The 18,023-nt window shown below is 45.8% G+C and overlaps 1 protein-coding gene across 2 annotated transcripts in view; it reads right to left on the bottom strand.

Annotated features, from left to right (window-relative positions):
• Positions 1 to 18,023, bottom strand: part of fancc (FA complementation group C) — a 280,969-nt gene that overhangs the window by 45,967 nt on the left and 216,979 nt on the right. For both annotated transcript variants that reach the window (XM_085984984.1, XM_085984990.1), the window contains exon 10: positions 155 to 254. In XM_085984984.1, the coding sequence (XP_085841110.1) occupies positions 155 to 254 (100 nt within the window). The remainder of the gene's footprint in view (positions 1 to 154; positions 255 to 18,023) is intronic.

Raw genomic sequence — 18,023 nt, 5'->3', positions numbered from 1 at the left:
ACACACAAATAACAACCACTGGACTGAAGTACCAGAGACCATGAAGGCTCCTTAAAGTGTCAGATTTTAAATTTATGAGTGCTACCTATAACTCAATTTATGAATTGCTTTTAAAAACAAACTACTCTTTTCATTTAGAAACTGAAGAACTAACCTGAGTCTGCACCTGCAGCAAAGCTTGAACAAAGCACCGTGTAAATGCTTGTATAATGGTGATAATTTTAGGATGCCCATCAGTCTCTAGTAGAATGGCCCTTACGATTTAAAGAGACAAAAATCGCACAATTAGCACACATTAATGCCAGTCATCCAGAGTTTAACAGTGTATTCATGCAAAACAATAAACCTGTTTGTATCCAGAGCTATCTGGTGGTGCTTCACAGAAAGGCAGCAGTAATAATATGTCGCCGTAAATCATACAGCTGCCTGCTCTTTAAATTCAGCTGCTTACATCTAGAGACAAGGAATCTTCTCAATGCTGCCTTTCTTTAGTCCCAATGAGAAATTAGGTCATAGACAGTTCATGTGCAGCTCTTGGTGCAAGTTTTAAAATACAATTGAGACACTGAATTTACACTGTTTGGTAAGTTTCAAATCAACATTAATTTAAATTTGGCAAAATGAGCACATTTTACATGTTTTTCTAACCAATTTAACTAAATGCAGACTATTTTGCATGACAAGTGCATCGTGCTTCTTCGCATTACATTGCATGAAAGCAGCAAACAGCTGTGCAAATGGAAACTAGTATTGTTCATATTAAACCATGCAGTGCCCAGTACATCATCGCTAAGTATAATGTGCAATTTAGATCATACTTAGCCTGACATCTGTTCTATCTTTATTTTTATCCTGATAATATGGTTGGATCTTTCATCTTTTTAATATTACAGGCACGAGAATACACAATAAAAATGATGGGCCTTTCAGAAAATCCTCCTTTCTTTTGCTAAGGACAAAGTATGTACTGTTGTGAAAAAATATCACAGAGCGAAATCAACACCTCCTCCCCATCATCATTTTCAAAAGATTAGCAATATAAAGCATGCACTGCAACACAATAGATCCCATTTAATCTTTTCCTTTGCGCTGGCGTGAATAAATCTGCCTTCTACTATTGCATGAACCACTTTTTAACAAAAAAACTCACAAGTGGTAGCACTTTTTTTTAAAAAGTGGCAGCAATGATGGCCTTGCCTTGGTGCGCTTCAAAAGCACGGGGAGCATCAAATATTTGTTCTCTTAAAATGGCATTTTATTTTTGTAAAACTTGCTGCACAAAAAGGATTTGTTTGACAACAAAATAAAGCCAAGTAATGATGAAGAGATAGTGCTACACCACAGAGGTTCCTAATTCAAAACCAAACTATTATTTCCAGAAAGGACCTGTGACGAAACCCAATACGAGATAAGATAAAATGGAAACTGTATTGATTCCAACTTACTGGGATTAGAAGTGACCATTATTCTTTGTTGTTGGGCACATGGTAGTTTTAGTGCTAGAATGTATTGCAAGTACACCTATCCAACGCAAAGTAAGGGGATAAATTTCTGGTATATGCAAATCCTCAGCACAGCTAGTGCAAAGATGACACTAATACACTGAAAACAATAAAAACATAGCTAATTTTGGCCACCACTAAACAACTTATTTTTGTTCATTATCACGGTTATGTAATATACAATTCCAATTGAAGTTTTTATTAAAAAGTGGAAGAATTATTTTGTATTGCTGGTTGAGATTTGCTTCTCAGGTTCTTTCTGTACACAGTGAGAGATCTATCACAATCTTTCATTTTATGCTCCAAATATCCCTTATCATTCACCCCTCCCCCTTCAAAAAAATTAGAAATAAAGCATTAAAACCTTTTTAATTTAGGGTAACCTATATATTATTTAATTCTCTAGTAGCAGATAAGGAATTAGTTCTCAAGCATTCTCAGGAGTACTAGCTTCAAACAAGTGCTAATGATACAAGCCATGTAACACTGTTTCTTTACAAAATCACACCATGAGTTAACAGATAATGTCCCCTGTTAAGTTATACATTATGCTCCATTTTACTGTACCACCCTGCTCCACGTGGCAACCCTGACTTTGATGGCAGCACAATATAATAAACAAAGTGGCACTGCTGCCTTTCAGATACTGATCAACCTAGAGAGATTGGTTACGTTGGTGCAAAGGAACCCCAGGCTACAATATAAACATCTTCCAATTCCAATGGCCATATCAGCTGGCACAGATGTGATTCATTGTTAAGGCGGCAATCTTGTAAACAGTCCCTACTCACTCTCATTTCTCTGTCTAACCTGTGGGTACAGAAACAGATTACTAATCTGGCAGTCAACGTCTCTCTGCAGGGACAAATCCAGCTTGGATTACAAGATTCCCCTTTAATGAACCCACATGCAGAGTCTGGGAGAGGCTAAACATGTGAAAAAGTTATGTGATGATGGAGGACTATGAAGACTGGTGTTCCCATGACTGAACATACATTTTGAAGATAAGCACATTCATCAACTAAAGACATATTAGTCTAACAATACAGCCTTGACCATCTGCAATCCATAAATGACATTTCCATGGACCAGAAACAAAAGAACCAGTGTGGCCAATTAATTATTTAATCATACAAGTCTACAAACCTCCTTTCAGCTTTCAATCCTAGTCTTAATCAGGTATTGATCCAGCTCTTGAGGAATTAATCAGCATAGCATTAACCATTTTTGCTTGAAGTCTACTTCGTATATCTGAATGAAGCAGTCCATGCCTGCATGCAACAAGACCTGGACAACATTCAGGCTTGGGTTGATAAGTGGCATAGAAACATAGAAGATAGGAGCAGGAGTAGGCCATTCGGCCCCTCGAGCCTGCTCCGCCATTCAATGCGATCATGGCTGATCATCCAATTTCAGTACCCGGTCCCTGCTTTCTCCCCATACCCCTTGATCCCTTTAGCTTTAAGAAATATATCCAACTCCTTCTTGAATATATTTAATGAATTGGCCTCTACTGCCTTCTGTGGTAGAGAATTCCACAGGTTCACCACTCTCTGGGTGAAGAAATTCCTTCTCATTTCTGTCCTAAATGGCCTACCCCTTATCCTTAAGACTGTAACCCCTGGTTCTGGACTCCCTGACCATTGGGAACATCCTTCCTGCATCTAGTCTGTCCAGACCTGTCAGAATTTTCTAAGTTTCAATAAGATCCCCTCTCAATCTTCTAAACTCCAGCGAGTACAAGCCCAATCGTCCCAATCTCTCCTCATACGTCATTCCTGCCATCCCAGGCATCAGCCTGGTGAATCTTCGCTGAACTCCTTCCATGGCAAGAACATCCTTCCTCAGATAAGGCAACCAAAACTGCACACAATACTCAAGATGTGGTCTCACCAAGGCCCTGTACAACTGCAGCAAGACATCCTTGTTCCTGTACTCAAACCCTCTCGCTACGAAGACCAACATACCATTTGCCTTCTTAACTGCCTGCTGCACCTGCATGCTTACCTTCAGCGACTGGTGCACAAGGACACCCAGGTCTCGTTGCTGAATGTTAACTGGCAGGTAACATTCACGCCACACAAGTGACAGACAATGACTAGCTCCAACAAGCGAGCTTCTAACCACCGCCCCTTGACATTCAACGGCATTACCATCACCGAATCCCCCACCATCAATATCCTGCGGGTCACCATTGACCAGAAACTTAATTGGACCAGCCACATAAATACTGTAGCAACAAGAGCAGGTCAGAGGCTGGGTATTCTGTGGCGGTATTCTCTTGACTCCCCAACACCTTTCCACCATCTACAAGGTACAAGTCAGGAGTGTGATGAAATACTCTCCACTTGCCTGGATGAGTGCAGTTCCAACAACACTCAAGAAGCTCGACACCATCCAAGTCAAAGTAGCCCGCTTGATTAGCACCCCATCCACCACCTTAAACATTCACTCTCTCCACCACCGGTGTACCGTGGCTGCAGTGTGTACCATATACAAGATGCACTTCAGCAACTCGCCAAGACTTCTTCGGCAGCACCTCCCAAACCTGTGACCTCTACCACCTAGAAGGACAAGAGCAGCAGGCGCATGGGAACACCACCACCTCCAAGTTCCCCTCCAAGTCACACACTATCCTGACTTAGAAGTATATCGCCGACCCTTCGTCATCGCTGGGTCAAAATCCTGGAACTCCCTCCCCAACAGCACTGTGGGAGTACCTTCACCACACGGACTGCAGCGGTTCATGAAGGTGGCTCACCACAACTTTCTCAAGGGCAACTAGGGATGGGCAATAAATGCAGCAATGCCCACATCCCATGAAAAAAAAATCTGCTTGTCTGTTAAAAACATCTTTTTAGCTTAATCCCTCTAGCAGCTTGTTTCATTTATTGTCATGCTCTCTCTTTCTGCATTCACAACCTATCTTAAATAACCTGCTTACACCTACAGTATCTATGCTTTTAAGCAATTTCATCTAAATTAGGGCTCCTCTCGATTTTCTTTTCTGCCTTCAAAACTTACAACTTTAGGCGCTAAAGAGTCTCCGAGGTGACCAGGATGGTTCCTTGAGCGGAAGCTGAACGCCCATTAAACCTGCTGACAAGGGTGGTGCTGTTGTTGTTTGGCGACCCGACCTCTACCTAGCGGAAGCTGAACGCCAACTCTCCGACACCTCCTCCTACCTCCACCTGGACCATGACCCCACTACCGAACATCAAGCCACCATTTCCAAGACTGTCACTGACCTCATCTCCTCTGGAGATCTTCCCCCCACGGCTGCCAACCTCATAGTTCCCCAACCCCGCACAGCCCGCTTCTACCTCCTTCCCAAGATCCACAAACAGGACTGCCCTGGTAGACCCATCGTTTCAGCCTGTTCTTGCCCCACGGAACTTATCTCTTCCTATCTCGACTCTATTTTTTCTCCCCTTGTCCAGTCTCTTCCCACCTACATCCGCGACTCTTCCGATGCCCTCCGCCACTTTAACAGTTTCCCGGCCCCAACCGCCTCCTTTTCACTATGGATGTACAATCTCTCTACACCTCCATCCCCCACCAGGATGGCCTGAAGGCGCTCTGCTTCTTCCTTGAACAGAGGCCCAACCAGTCCCCATCCACCACCACCACCCTCCTCCGCCTGGCTGAACTTGTTCTCACATTGAACAACTTCTTCTTTGACTCCACTCATTTCCTCCAAATCAAAGGTGTTGCTATGGGTACCCACATGGGTCCTAGCTATGCCTGCCTTTTCGTGGGATATGTGGAACACTCTTTGTTCCAGTCCTACTCGGGTCCCCTCCCTCACCTCTTTTTCCGGTACATTGATGACTGTATCGGTGCCGTCTCCTGCTCGCGCCCTGAACTAGAAAATTTCATTCACTTTACTTCCAATTTCCACCCTTCCCTCACCTTCACGTGATCCATCTCCGACTCTTCCCTTCCTCGACTTCTCCATCTCCATCTCTGGGGATAGGTTATTGACAAACATTCACTACAAGCCCACTGACTCCCACAGCTACCTGGACTACACTTCCTCCCACCCCGCCTCCTGTAAGGACTCTATTCCATTCTCCCAGTTTCTCCATCTCTGCCGCATCTGCTCAGGCGATGCCACCTTCCACACCAGTGCTTCCGACATGTCTTCCTTTTTCCTCAACCAAGGATTCCCATCTACTGTGGTTGACACGGCCTCTGACCGCGTCCGTTCTATCTCCCGCACTTCTGCCCTCACCCCTGCCCCTCCCTCCCGGAACCACAATAGAGTGCCCCTTGTCCTCACCTTTCACCCCACCAGCCTCCACATTCAACGGATCATCCTCCGCCATTTCCGCCACCTCCAAAGTGATCCCACCACCAAACGCATCTTCCCCTCACCTCCCCTTTCAGCATTCCATAGGGACCGCTCCCTCCGCAACACCCTAGTCCACTCCTCTACCACCCCTTCCCCTTCACCTGGCACCTTCCTGTGCAAGTGCAGGAGATGCAACACATGCCCTTATACCTCCTCCCTTCCCACTGTCCAGGGCCCGAAACACCCCTTCCAGGTGAAACAACAATTTACTTGTACTTCTTGCAATTTAGTATACTGTATTCGCTGCTCACAATGTGGTCTCCTCTACATTGGGGAGACCAAACAAAGTTTGGGTGACAGCTTTGTGGAACACCTCCGTTCAGTCCGTAAGGGGGACCCCGAGCTCCCGGTGGCCTGTAACTTTAATTCACCACCCCATTCCCACTCAGACTTCACCGTCCTCGGCCTCTTGCATTGTTCCACGGAAGCTCAGAGTAAGCTCGAGGAACAGCACCTCATCTTCCGATTAGGCACTCTACAGCCCTCTGGACTCAACATAGAGTTCAACAGCAGCTGTCCTTCATTCTGCCAGCGCAATTCACACTTCATCTAGAGCCATCCTTTGTTCCTTAACCTGTCCCATTACCACCTCCTCTTGCCTTTAATATCTCTTAATGTCTCTCAATGTCTCTTAATCTCTCCTGCTTTCTATCCTATCACTGACCTTCCCTTTTGTTCTTTCATCCCCTCCCCCTTTTCCCAGCCCCTAAACTTGCTTTCCATTTCCTGCTTTTTTCCAGTTCTGACGAAAGGTCTTCGACCTGAAACATTGGGCAGGAATTTAACTCAGGAGTCGGGTGGGAGGCGGCACTACAACTTTCGGGGTTGTAGTCCCGCCTCCATCGAGATGCGGCCAATCCACGTGATTTTAACTTGATTGACCTTGTTGAGCCCGCCCAGCAACAGGTGACGTCTCAGACTGAAATTTCATCTGTCAAGAGCTTTTGACAGATGAAATATCAGTGTTTCACAGCTGTTTGAAGCTGTCAAACACTGACAGTCTTACTTATAACCTGAGTCCTTCTCCACAGACTCAGTTAGAAATCTCTCCTGCACAGTAAGCTGAAGGCTGTCTATTCTGCCCTTGCAGCACGTTCCTATGCAGAGCTAGACAGGTAGCTAACAACTTGATATCTTCCCATAAAAATCACAAGGCTTGACTTTTCTTGTAAAACTTTACTGAAAGATTCTTATTGTGAAACTGAAATACAATACAGAAATGGAAGCACACATTAGTATACAAGCACATAACTGATATGCATACACAAATTTAGGTACGCCTGAGCAACACAGTACATTTGGCATGTAACTTACCAAACACGTGGAAACACAGCTTACTGTGAATATACATTTAGCAAACTGGAAGGCATTCTCTTTAAATTAGCCCTGTACATTGTGCATCAAAATACAGCTACAAGTTAACCAGCTAGACAGAGAGCGAGCACTTCACGGCTAGCTGTGTAAGTTTGCTTACAAAGAAAAGTTACAAACTAAACATTTTCTGCAAAATATAGTGTACACTAATCATCTATAACATTCTCAAGTACTTACAGACAAATAGTATCCATCTCAAGTACTTACAGACAAATAGTATCCAAGGCTCAGGCGTGGCAACAATATAACTTCCCAGACCATGTGTGGCTGTAGGTCTGTGATATACAGTAGTTTACTTTACCGCACTTACTGTGCTTTACCGCACTTTTACTGCAGTTGCTAGGTACCAAATATCCACTAGGTGGCGGCACACAATGGGAATCGACCCAAATTACTCAAACCCCTGAATTAACTGGAAAGCTAACATAAATTCCTAAAGAGAGACAGCACACTGTCACTTTTGACAGTTCACAGCCACTCTGCTTTCTGTGCCAGTGAGATGAGGGACTCCCGGAACCAAAAGAAGGAAGGCTGAAAAGGTAAGAAAAGCTATGTAAAACTTATTTAATCACTTTAGACACACCAAACACACTTACCTTTGCACTCATGCACACATCACTCACCTAAACACCGACATCTCGACCCCTCCAATTCCTTCAACCCGACGGCCCGGCTCCTCTAACTTGGCGTGGTTTGGAGCCGTCGGGAATCCCACACTTCAACATCAAAAATAGGGATTAGGCTAAAAACTGCCCGTTAACTACCTGTTAACAGGCAGTTTATTGGCACTAATCCCTTCCCGCCTCGGGTAGGTGGGTCCCAATGCGGGGCGGGTACCCGCCTCCTTTGAAACTGGCATGGAGGCGGGTTTGGCTGAGAGAAGGGGTCGGGACCCCTGATTTCAGGATTTTAACCCCCCCCCCGCACGCCTCCAATCCCGACTCCACGGCACAATGAAAATCCTGCCCGTTAACTCCATTTCTCTCTCCACGGATGCTGCCTGGCCTGTTGAGTTTTTCCAGCGTTTTCTGTTGTTATTTTGGTTCCTTGAGCTGCAACGCTGGGTTAGCACACCTTTAGCGCAGGACGCCATCTTGGTAAAGGAGTTGAAGCGCATGCTAGGAATGGCCAAGCCGAGGATGATTAAGGCTCTGATTACCAATTAAATTAGCTCCTAATGCTCATTAGAGGGGCTGCACACCATTTTGCTGGCTAGTGCTGTAATTAACGACCTCTTCTAACAGCGACCAGTAAAGACGTTGTTGGTGAGGATTGCAACCGCTGACTTCACCAACACTCTCAACATTGATTCTAGAAATTCTCTGAGGACTTCACCTAAAGAGAGCGAGTGCTGTACTACTGTACTTTATTGGAGACTTTATAGGAGTCACCAGGAGAAAGGGAGTGGTTGGTCATGGGGATCTTGCTAAGGATCCCCCTTGGTTTGGAGGAGGAATGGGGGGAGGAGATGAAGCCAGGCAGAGCAGCACCAGCTGCTGGAGGGGAGACAGGAGGGCGAAGAGGTCTCCAGATTTGTGTTAACTTGTTCGGCAGATTGTGGTGCATGCAGCATGTGACACCAGCTGTTACCACCACCAATTCTGCCAGAGGGTCAAGCGCAGGAGCCACAAGAGGAGGAGGAGGAAGAGGAGAAGGAGGAGGAGGATGATGGAAGGGGACCATGGGAGCACCAGAGGGTTCCAGGTAGACGACCTGCACCTGGGAGGGACGCTCATCGGCATCTAACTGAAGCCTGCCTTTGGGAGAGGTCCTCCACCATTAGACTCCGGAGCACAGTTGCCACATGCCTTACCTTCCACAACTGAGAATCCATCAAGAAATCCACCATCTGCACTCAATCCTTTCAACCCATTCCCCATGAAGAACACAATAAAAAAGACCACCAATTCCACCACTACCCAATTGCCATAATCAGTCTTTATCTATAGCAGAAACAAACAATAAAAACCATGACACAACCAACACTTACAAATAATAAACTATTCATCTTGGTGCTTACCCTTAGTGGCTATCCTATAAGTGCTCTTGCCTACTCTAGTGCTTCTGAGAAGTGCAACCAGAGTGGCAGCAATACGCGAGGTGGATGGCTACTGAAAATCTGAAGGCGGCAGTTCCGATGTTCTCCTGCAAACTTCTCGAGGCGCTATGGGCGTAATGGCCCCGCCTCAGACTGCACATCTCAGCATGGGCTTGAACAGTCTAGGCTGCCTAGCTGACAGGCAACTACAAGGACAATGGTGGAGTGGCAGGGGAGGGAGCACAAATGCTGCCATCCAGAGAGGTCAGTAGATTCCTGCTCCATGATTCCCACGCTATTACCTTGGAGTGTCTATTCAGGCAGCTCAGTGATCTGCTGGAGGACAGATGTCTGGGCAGCTGAGACACTCTGCAAGCCCCTTTCAACCAATGTGATAGAATAATATGATAGAATTCTTCATTAAGATGGAGAGTGAAGTAGTTGACTCAGAGACTAGGGTCCTAAATTTAAATAAAGGAAATTACGATGGTATGAGGCGCGAGTTGGGTAGGGTTGATTGAGGAATGTTACTCAAAGGGTTGACGGTGGATAGGCAATGGCAAACATTCAAAGATCGCATGGATGAACTACAGAATTTGTTCATCCCAGTTTGGCATAAAAATAAAACAAAAAAGGTGACTCAACCGTGGCTAACAAGGGAAATTAGGGATAGCATAAGATCCAAGGAGAAGACATATAAATTGGCCAGAAAAAGAAGTAAACCTGAGGATTGGGAGCAGTTTAGGATTCAGCAAAGGAGGACAAAGGGATTAATTAAGAGGGGGAAAATAGAGTATGAGAGTAAGCTTTCAGGGAACATAAAAACTGACTGTAAAAGCTTTTATAGATATTGTGAAGAGAAAAAGATTGGTGAAGTCAAGCGTAGGTCCCTTGCAGTCAGAATCAGGGGAATTTATAATGGGGAACAAAGAAATGGCAGACCAATTAAATACATACTTTGGTTCTGTCTTCACAAAGGAGGACACAAATAACCTCCCAGAGATGTCGGGGAACATAGGGTCTAATGAGAAGGAGGAACTGAAAGAAATCAGTATTTGTAGGGAAATGGTGTTAGGGAAATTGACGGGATTGAAGGCCGATAAATCCCCAGGGCCTGATAATCTACATCCTAGGGTACTTAAGGAAGTGGCCTTAGAAATAATAGATGCATTGCTGGTCATCTTCCAAAATTCGATAGACTCTGGAACAGTTCCCATGGATTGGAGGGTAGCTAATGTAAACCCACTATTCAAAAAAGGTGGTAGAGAGAAAACGGGGATTTATAGACTGGTAAGCCTGACATCGGTAGTGGAGAAAATGCTAGAATCCATTATAAAAGATGTAATAGCAGAGCACTTGGAAAACAGTGACAGGATCGGACAAAGTCAACATGGATTTACAAAAGGTAAATCGTGCTTGACTAATCTACTGGAATTTTTTGAGGATGTAACTGGTAGAATAGATGAGGGAGAACCAGTGGATGTGGTGTATTTGGACTTTCAGAAGGCTTTCGATAATGTCCCGCTTAAGAGATTAGCGTGTAAAGTTAAGGCACATGGGATTGGGGGCAAGGTACTGACTTGGATAAAGAACTGGTTGGCAGACAGGAAGCAAAGAGTTGGAATAAACGGCTCTTTTTCCAAGTGGCAGGCAGTGACTAGTGGGGTACCGCAGGGATCGGTCCTAAGACCCCAGCTATTCACAATATATATAAATGATCTAGACGCGGGAACTAGACGTAATATCTCCAAGTTTGCATACGACACAAAGAGATGAGGAGGAATTTCTTCACCCAGAGAGTGGTGAACCTGTGGAATTCTCTACCACAGAAGGCAGTGGAGGCCAATTCATTAAATATATTCATAGAAACATAGAAGATAGGAGCAGGAGTAGGCCAGTCGGCCCCTCGAGCCTGCTCCGCCATTCAATGAGATCATCCAAATTCAGTACCCTGTTCCTGCCTTCTCTCCATATCCCTTGATCCCTTTAGTCTTAAGAAATATATCCAACTCCTTCTTGAATATATTTAATGAATTGGCCTCTACTGCCTTTTTTGGCAGAGAATTCCACAGGTTCACCACTCTCTGGGTGAAGAAATTCCTCCTCATCTGTCCTAAATGGCTTACCCCTTATCCTTAGACTGTGACCCCTGGTTCTGGACTCCCCGACCATCGGGAACATCCTTCCAGCATCTAGTCTGTCTAGTCCTGTTAGAATTTTATAAGTTTCGATGAGATCCCCTCTCATTCTTCTAAACTCCAGCGAGTACAAGCCCAATCGACCCAATCTCTCCTCATACGTCATTTCTGCCATCCCAGGTATCAGCCTGGTGAACCTTCGCTGCACTCCTTCCATGGCAAGAACATCCTTCCTCAGATAAGACGACCAAAACTGCACACAATACTCAAGATGTGGTCTCACCAAGGCCCTGTACAACTGCAGCAAGACATCCTTGTTCCTGTACTCAAACCCTCTCGCTACGAAGGCCAACATACCATTTGCCTTCTTAACCGCCTGCTGCACCTGCATGCTTACTTTCAGCGACTGGTGCACAAGGACGCCCAGGTCTCGTTGCACTTCCCCTTCTCCCAATCTATTGCCATTTAGATAATAATCTGCCTTCCTGTTTTTGACACCAGAGTGGATAACCTCGTATTTATCCACATTATATTGCATCTGCCATGCCTCTGCCCAATCACCCAACCTGTCCAAATCATACTGGAGTTTCTCGGCATCCTCCTCACAGCACACACGTCCACCCAGCTTTGTGTCGACTGCAAACTTGGAGATATTACATCTAGTTCCCTCGTCCAGATCATTAATATATATTGTGAATAGCTGGGGTCCAAGGACCGATCCCTGCGGTACCCCACTTGTCACTGCCTGCCTCTCGGAAAAAGAGCCGTTTATTCCAACTCTTTCCTTTCTGTCGGCCAACCAGTTTTCTATCCAAGTCAGTACCTTGCCCCCAATCCCATGTGCCTTAATTTTACACGCTAATCTCTTATGCGGGACCTTATCGAAAGCCTTTTAAAAATCCAAATACACCACATCTACTGGTTCTCCCTTATCTATTTTACCAGTTACATCCTCAAAAAATTCCAGTAGATTAGTCAAGCACGATTTACCTTTTGTAAAGCCATGTTGACTTTGTCCGATCCGGTCACTTTTTTCCAAGTGCTCTGCTATTACATCCTTTATAATGGACTCTAGCATTTTCCCCACTACCGATGTCACTAATTCCCTGTTTTCTCTCTACCACCCTTTTTGAACAATGGGGTAACATTAGCTACCCGCCAATCCATGGGTACTGTTCCAGAGTCTATCGAATTTTGGAAGATGACCAGCAATGCATCTATTATTTCTAGGGCCACTTCCTTAAGTACCCTAGGATGTAGATTATCAGGCCCTGGGGATTTATCGGCCCTCAATCCCATCAATTTCCCTAACACCATTTCCCTACAAATACTGATTTCTATCAGTTCCTCCCTTTCATTAGACCCTATGTTCCCCGACATCTTTGGGAGGTTATTTGTGTCCTCCTTTGTGAAGACAGAACCAAATTATGTATTTAATTGGTCTGCCATTTCTTTGTTCCCCATTATAAATTCCCCTGATTCTGACTGCAAGGGACCTACGCTTGACTTCACCAATCTTTTTCTCTTCACATATCTAGAAAAGCTTTTACAGTCAGTTTTTATGTTCCCTGAAAGCTTACTCTCATACTCTATTTCCCCCCTCTTAATTAATCCCTTTGTCCTCCTTTGTTGGATCCTAAACTGCTCCCAATCCTCAGGTTTACTGCTTTTTCTGGCCAATTTATATGTCCTCTCCTTGGATCTTATGCTATCCCTAATTTCCCTTGTTAGCCACGGTTGAGTCACCTTTTTGTTTTATTTTTATGCCAAACTGGGATGAACAAATTCTGCAGTTCATCCATGCGATCTTTGAATGTTTGCCATTGCCCATCCACCGTCAACCCTTTGAGTGATATTCCCCAATCAATCCTACCCAACTCGCACCTCATACCATCGTAGTCTCCTTTATTTAAATTCAGGACCCTAGTCTCTGAGTCAACTATTTCACTCTCCATCTTAATGAAGAATTCTATCATAATATGATCGCTCCGACCCAAGGGGCCTCGCACAAGATTGCTAATTAATCCTTTCTCATTACATAATACCCAGTCTAAGATGGCCTGATCTCTAGTTGGTTCCTCAACATATTGGTCCAGGAAACCATCCCATATACACTCCAGGAATTCCTCCTCCACAGTATTGTTACTAATTTGGTTAGCCCAGTCTATATGTAGATTAAAGTCACCCATGATAACTGCTGTGCCCTTATTGCACACTTCTCTAATTTCCCATTTAATGCCATCCCCGACCTCCGCATTACTGTTTGGAGGTCTATATACCACTCCCACTAACGTTTTCTGCCCCTTGATATTTCTCAGTTCTACCCATACAGATTCCACATCATTAGAGCTAATATCCTTCCTTTCAATTGTGTTAATCCCCTCTTTAACCAGCAATGCTACCTCACCTCCTTTTCCTTTCTGCCCATCTTTCCTGAATATTGAATATCCCTGGATGTCGAGTTCCCAGCCTTGGCCACCCTGGAGCCATGTTTCCGTAATCCCAATCATATCATATTTGTTTACCTCTATTTGCGCAGCTAATTCTTCCACCTTATTACGAATGCTCCTCGCATTAAGACACAAAGCCTTCAGGCTTGTTTTTTTAATGCTCTTGGATCTTTTAGAATTATTATTTACTGTGGCCATGTTTGATTTAAACCCTTGATTTCTCTGCCCGTCACTTTTGTTTTTCTCCTTCCTGTCTTTTGCTTTTATCCTTGTTTCCCTTTCCTCTGTTTTCCCGCTCAGGTTCCCAACCCCCTGCCATTTTAGTTTAAACCCTCCCCCAGAGCACTAGCAAACACTCCCCCTAGGACATCGGTCCCAGCCCTGCCCAAGTGCAAACCGTCCGGTTTGAACTGGTCCCACCTCCCCCAGAACCAGTTCCAATGTCCCAGGAATTTGAATCCCTTCCCCGGCACCATTCCTCTAGCCCCGTATTCATCTGAAATATCCTTCTATTTCTACTCTGACTAGCACGTCAAGAAGGAGTTGGATATATTTCTTAAGGCTAAAGGGATCAAGGGATATGGGGAGAAAGCAGGGACAGGGTACTGAATTTGGATGATCAGCCATGATCTCATTGAATGGCCGAATGGCCTACTCCTGCTCCTATCTTCTATGTTTCTATGTAATGAGCCCACAGCCACCATGGCAGCTTGCCAGACCATGGAAGATGCTAGTAGTGCAATGGAAGCGGTTTTGGCTTCCATTGTAGCACTTTGTCATACCATACAAGCTGTTTGGCGTTCTATGGGAGGTGCTATGACTGCAGTGGAAGCTGCGAACTCAGTCATCAGACGCTGAATGCTGTTGGTCGCTGGATGGAATTGGCCAGTCTCTCCACACTGGAGAGGATGGGTTCCAGGCTCAGCGTCAAGCCACATGCCAAACTGGAGGCAAACTCCTCCATCCCACTAGCCACCACCCGTAAGCTTTCAGACAGGCTGTCCATTGCACCAAGCATTTGGTTTGTCAAACCCAACAGCCTTCTTCTGAAGCTTGGCCCTGCGAGGTCCTCATCTGACTCAACTACAGCAGAACTAGTATGTGACCTTGCCACCTCCTGGCAAGGTGGCACCGGTGATGTTCCTTCCAGCACAGCTGCTGCCCACTAGTGCCTGCTGTGTAGCCTTTAAGTTACGCGTGGTTCTGGACCCTGAGCTGGTGCCTGCGACAGTGGTAGTGATTGACGCAGTGCCTTCTTCGTTGCTCTCCTCCTCCAGGGAGGTGGGGTAAGGTGGCTTTTCCTCCTCTTCTAGTTCCTCCAGGGGTCAAGGTAGATCTTGCTCCTGGGAGCCTCCAACGATAAAGCTAGAAGGGTTAGGGTGCAGCACGTATCACCACTATAGGAGATGTGTGTGATGAGACCATATGGAGCTTGAGAGTGAGGATAGGTTTGAGGATTAAGGATCAAGAATAGCTGTGGATATGTAAGGAAGCTGGAGTGGCCACATACCTCTAGGCAATGTCACCTGATCTGCCTCTGACCATGGCGTCTGCCACTCCACGCCCGATCACCGCCAGCACTGCCTCAAGGGGAGTGATCTCATGCAGTCAGGCTTCCCCTCCCCCCCAGTCAGGTCCTGCTGCCTTGTCCTATAAGAGAGAGTGGTGATTGTGAATGAGTGTATTGGCAGGTGTGTTTGTGTGTCTGTGTATGATGCATCACATGTTTGAAGAGCTATGAAATCTGTCTGAAGTGTGAGTAGTGCCTGTGAAGGGTGCCTAGTGTGGGATGTGTAAATGTTAGTGTATAGTTAGATCATGGATGAAGTGTGTTGAGGTTGTGATGCTGACAGTGGTGCAGTTATTGAGATGTGTGTTTGTGAGGTGGGATCTTAAATTGACCACTCGTGCCGAATAATTAAATATTTTGCAGCACTGGAGCCGTGTCCTGGGGGCAGGGCTCCTGGCTGTGACCTCCTCGCCGATCTCCTCCCACATCCGCCACGTTATTTGCCTCTGTGGCCTCCTTCCCCCTTGCGGGTACAGGACGTCCCTCCTCCTCTGTACCTTCTTCACCAGGACCTCCAGTGCCACGTCAGAGAACCTGTTAGCCCTCTCCCTCGACCCCTGAGCCATCCTGATACGTACCTTTGTCAGCTAGTGCATTCCACACCTTCATTGGAAGTCCGTACATGGAGGCTACATTTCCCGCTCCATGAAAATTGTTCCTGATCAGCGCGCGAATGCTAAACATGCAGGTCTCCATTTTAGTGCCTCCAGGCACGTTTAAATCATGGTAATTAGCAATTAGCCCTAAAACTGCAGGCTAAATCCAGACTTTTAAACAGGTATGTCTTATTAGCACAGCACCCACTTAGTGCCTGTTTTTACCGTTTCCCCAAAATAACTCCCAAGGCCTCATCATCCTTTGCTAAACCTTTTCCAATTCAGAGAGATTTGGGTGTCCTAGTACAAGAAACACAGTCAGCATGCAGGTACAGCAAGCAATTAGGAGGGCAAATGGCATGTTGGCCTTTATTGCTAGAGGGTTGGAGTACAAGAGTAAGAAAGTCTTTCTACAATTGTACAGAGCTCTGGTGAGATCACATCTGGAGTACTTTACTCAATTTTGGTCTCCCTGTTTAAGGAAGGATATACTTGCCTTTGAGGTGGTGCAACGAAGATTGATCCCTGGGATGAGAGGGTTGTCCTATGAGGAGAGATTGAGTAGATTGGACCTGTACTCTCTGGAGTTTAGAAGAATGAGAAGTGATCTCACTGAACCATATAAGATTCTGAGGGGGATTGACAGGGTAGATGCTGAGAGATTGTTTCCCCTGGCTGGTCAGTCTAGAACTAGGGGGCACAGTCTCAGGATAAGGGGCTGGCCTCTTAAGACTGAAATGAGGAGGAATTTCTTCACTCAGAGGGTGTGAATATTTGGAATTCTCTGTCCCAAAGTGCTGTGGATGCTCAGTCGTTGAGTACATTCATAGCTGAGATAGATTGATTTTTGGACTCGAGGAATTGAGGGATATGGCAGGAAAGTGGAGTTGAGGTCGAAGAACAGCCATGATCTATCTTATTAAATGGCAGAGCAGGCACGGGGGGCAGTATGGCCTACTCCTGCTCCAAATTCCTATGTTCTTATGTCCTTGAATAGCTTTTCAACATTAGGGTGTCTATGCAGCAAAAAATCGCATAGACCTCCTCAGAAGACAAATCTGCTCAGACGAGAAGGAAAGCGATGGACACCTACAGGCGCTGAAAGACGCCCTCGTAAGAACGGGATATGACGCTCGACTCGTCGATCGACAGTTCCGACGGGCCACAGTAAAAAAATCGCATAGACCTCCTCAGAAGACAAACACGGGACACAACGAACAGAGTACCCTTCGTCGTCCAGTACTTCCCCGGAGCGGAGAAACTACGCCATGTTCTTCGCAGCCTTCAACATGTCATCGATGACAACGAACACCTCGCTAAGGCCATCCCCACGCCTCCACTACTCGCCTTCAAACAGCCGCCTAACCTCAAACAGACCATCGTTCGCAGCAAATTACCCAGCTTTCAGGAGAACAGCGACCACGACACCACACAACGCTGCCACGGCATCCTCTGCAAGACATGCCAGATCATCAACACAGATACCATCATCACACGTGAGGACACCACCCACCAGGTACATGGTACATACTCATGTGACTCGGCCAACGTTGTCTACCTCATACGTTGCAGGAAAGGATGCCCCGGAGCATGGTACATCGGCGAGACCATGCAGACACTGCGACAACGGATGAACGGACACCGCGCAACAATCGCCAGGCAGAAGTGTTCCCTCCCAGTCGGGGAACATTTCAGCAGTCAAGGACATTCAGCCTCCGATCTTCGGGTAAGCATTCTCCAAGGCGGCCTTCGAGACACACGACAACGCAAAATCGTCGAGCAGAAACTGATAGCCAAGTTCCGCACACATGAGGACGGCCTCAACCGGGATCTTGGGTTCAAATCACGCTACATGTAACCCCACCTGACGTAGGGTCACCCAGACTCGAGTCGTCGTTGGCTTGTTCTCTCTACACAGATGCGGCCGGAACTGCTGTGATTTCCAGCAAAAAAAATGTTTTTTTGTCTGTTTCTTGTTTTTCATACAGACCCCAGCATCTG

Source organism: Somniosus microcephalus, chromosome 1 (genome assembly GCF_052327205.1).
Source record: "Somniosus microcephalus isolate GS21.2 chromosome 1, FLI_Smic_1.0, whole genome shotgun sequence".
NCBI classification, from domain to species: Eukaryota; Metazoa; Chordata; class Chondrichthyes; order Squaliformes; family Somniosidae; genus Somniosus; species Somniosus microcephalus.
This window is presented reverse-complemented; position numbering and strand designations above follow the sequence as displayed.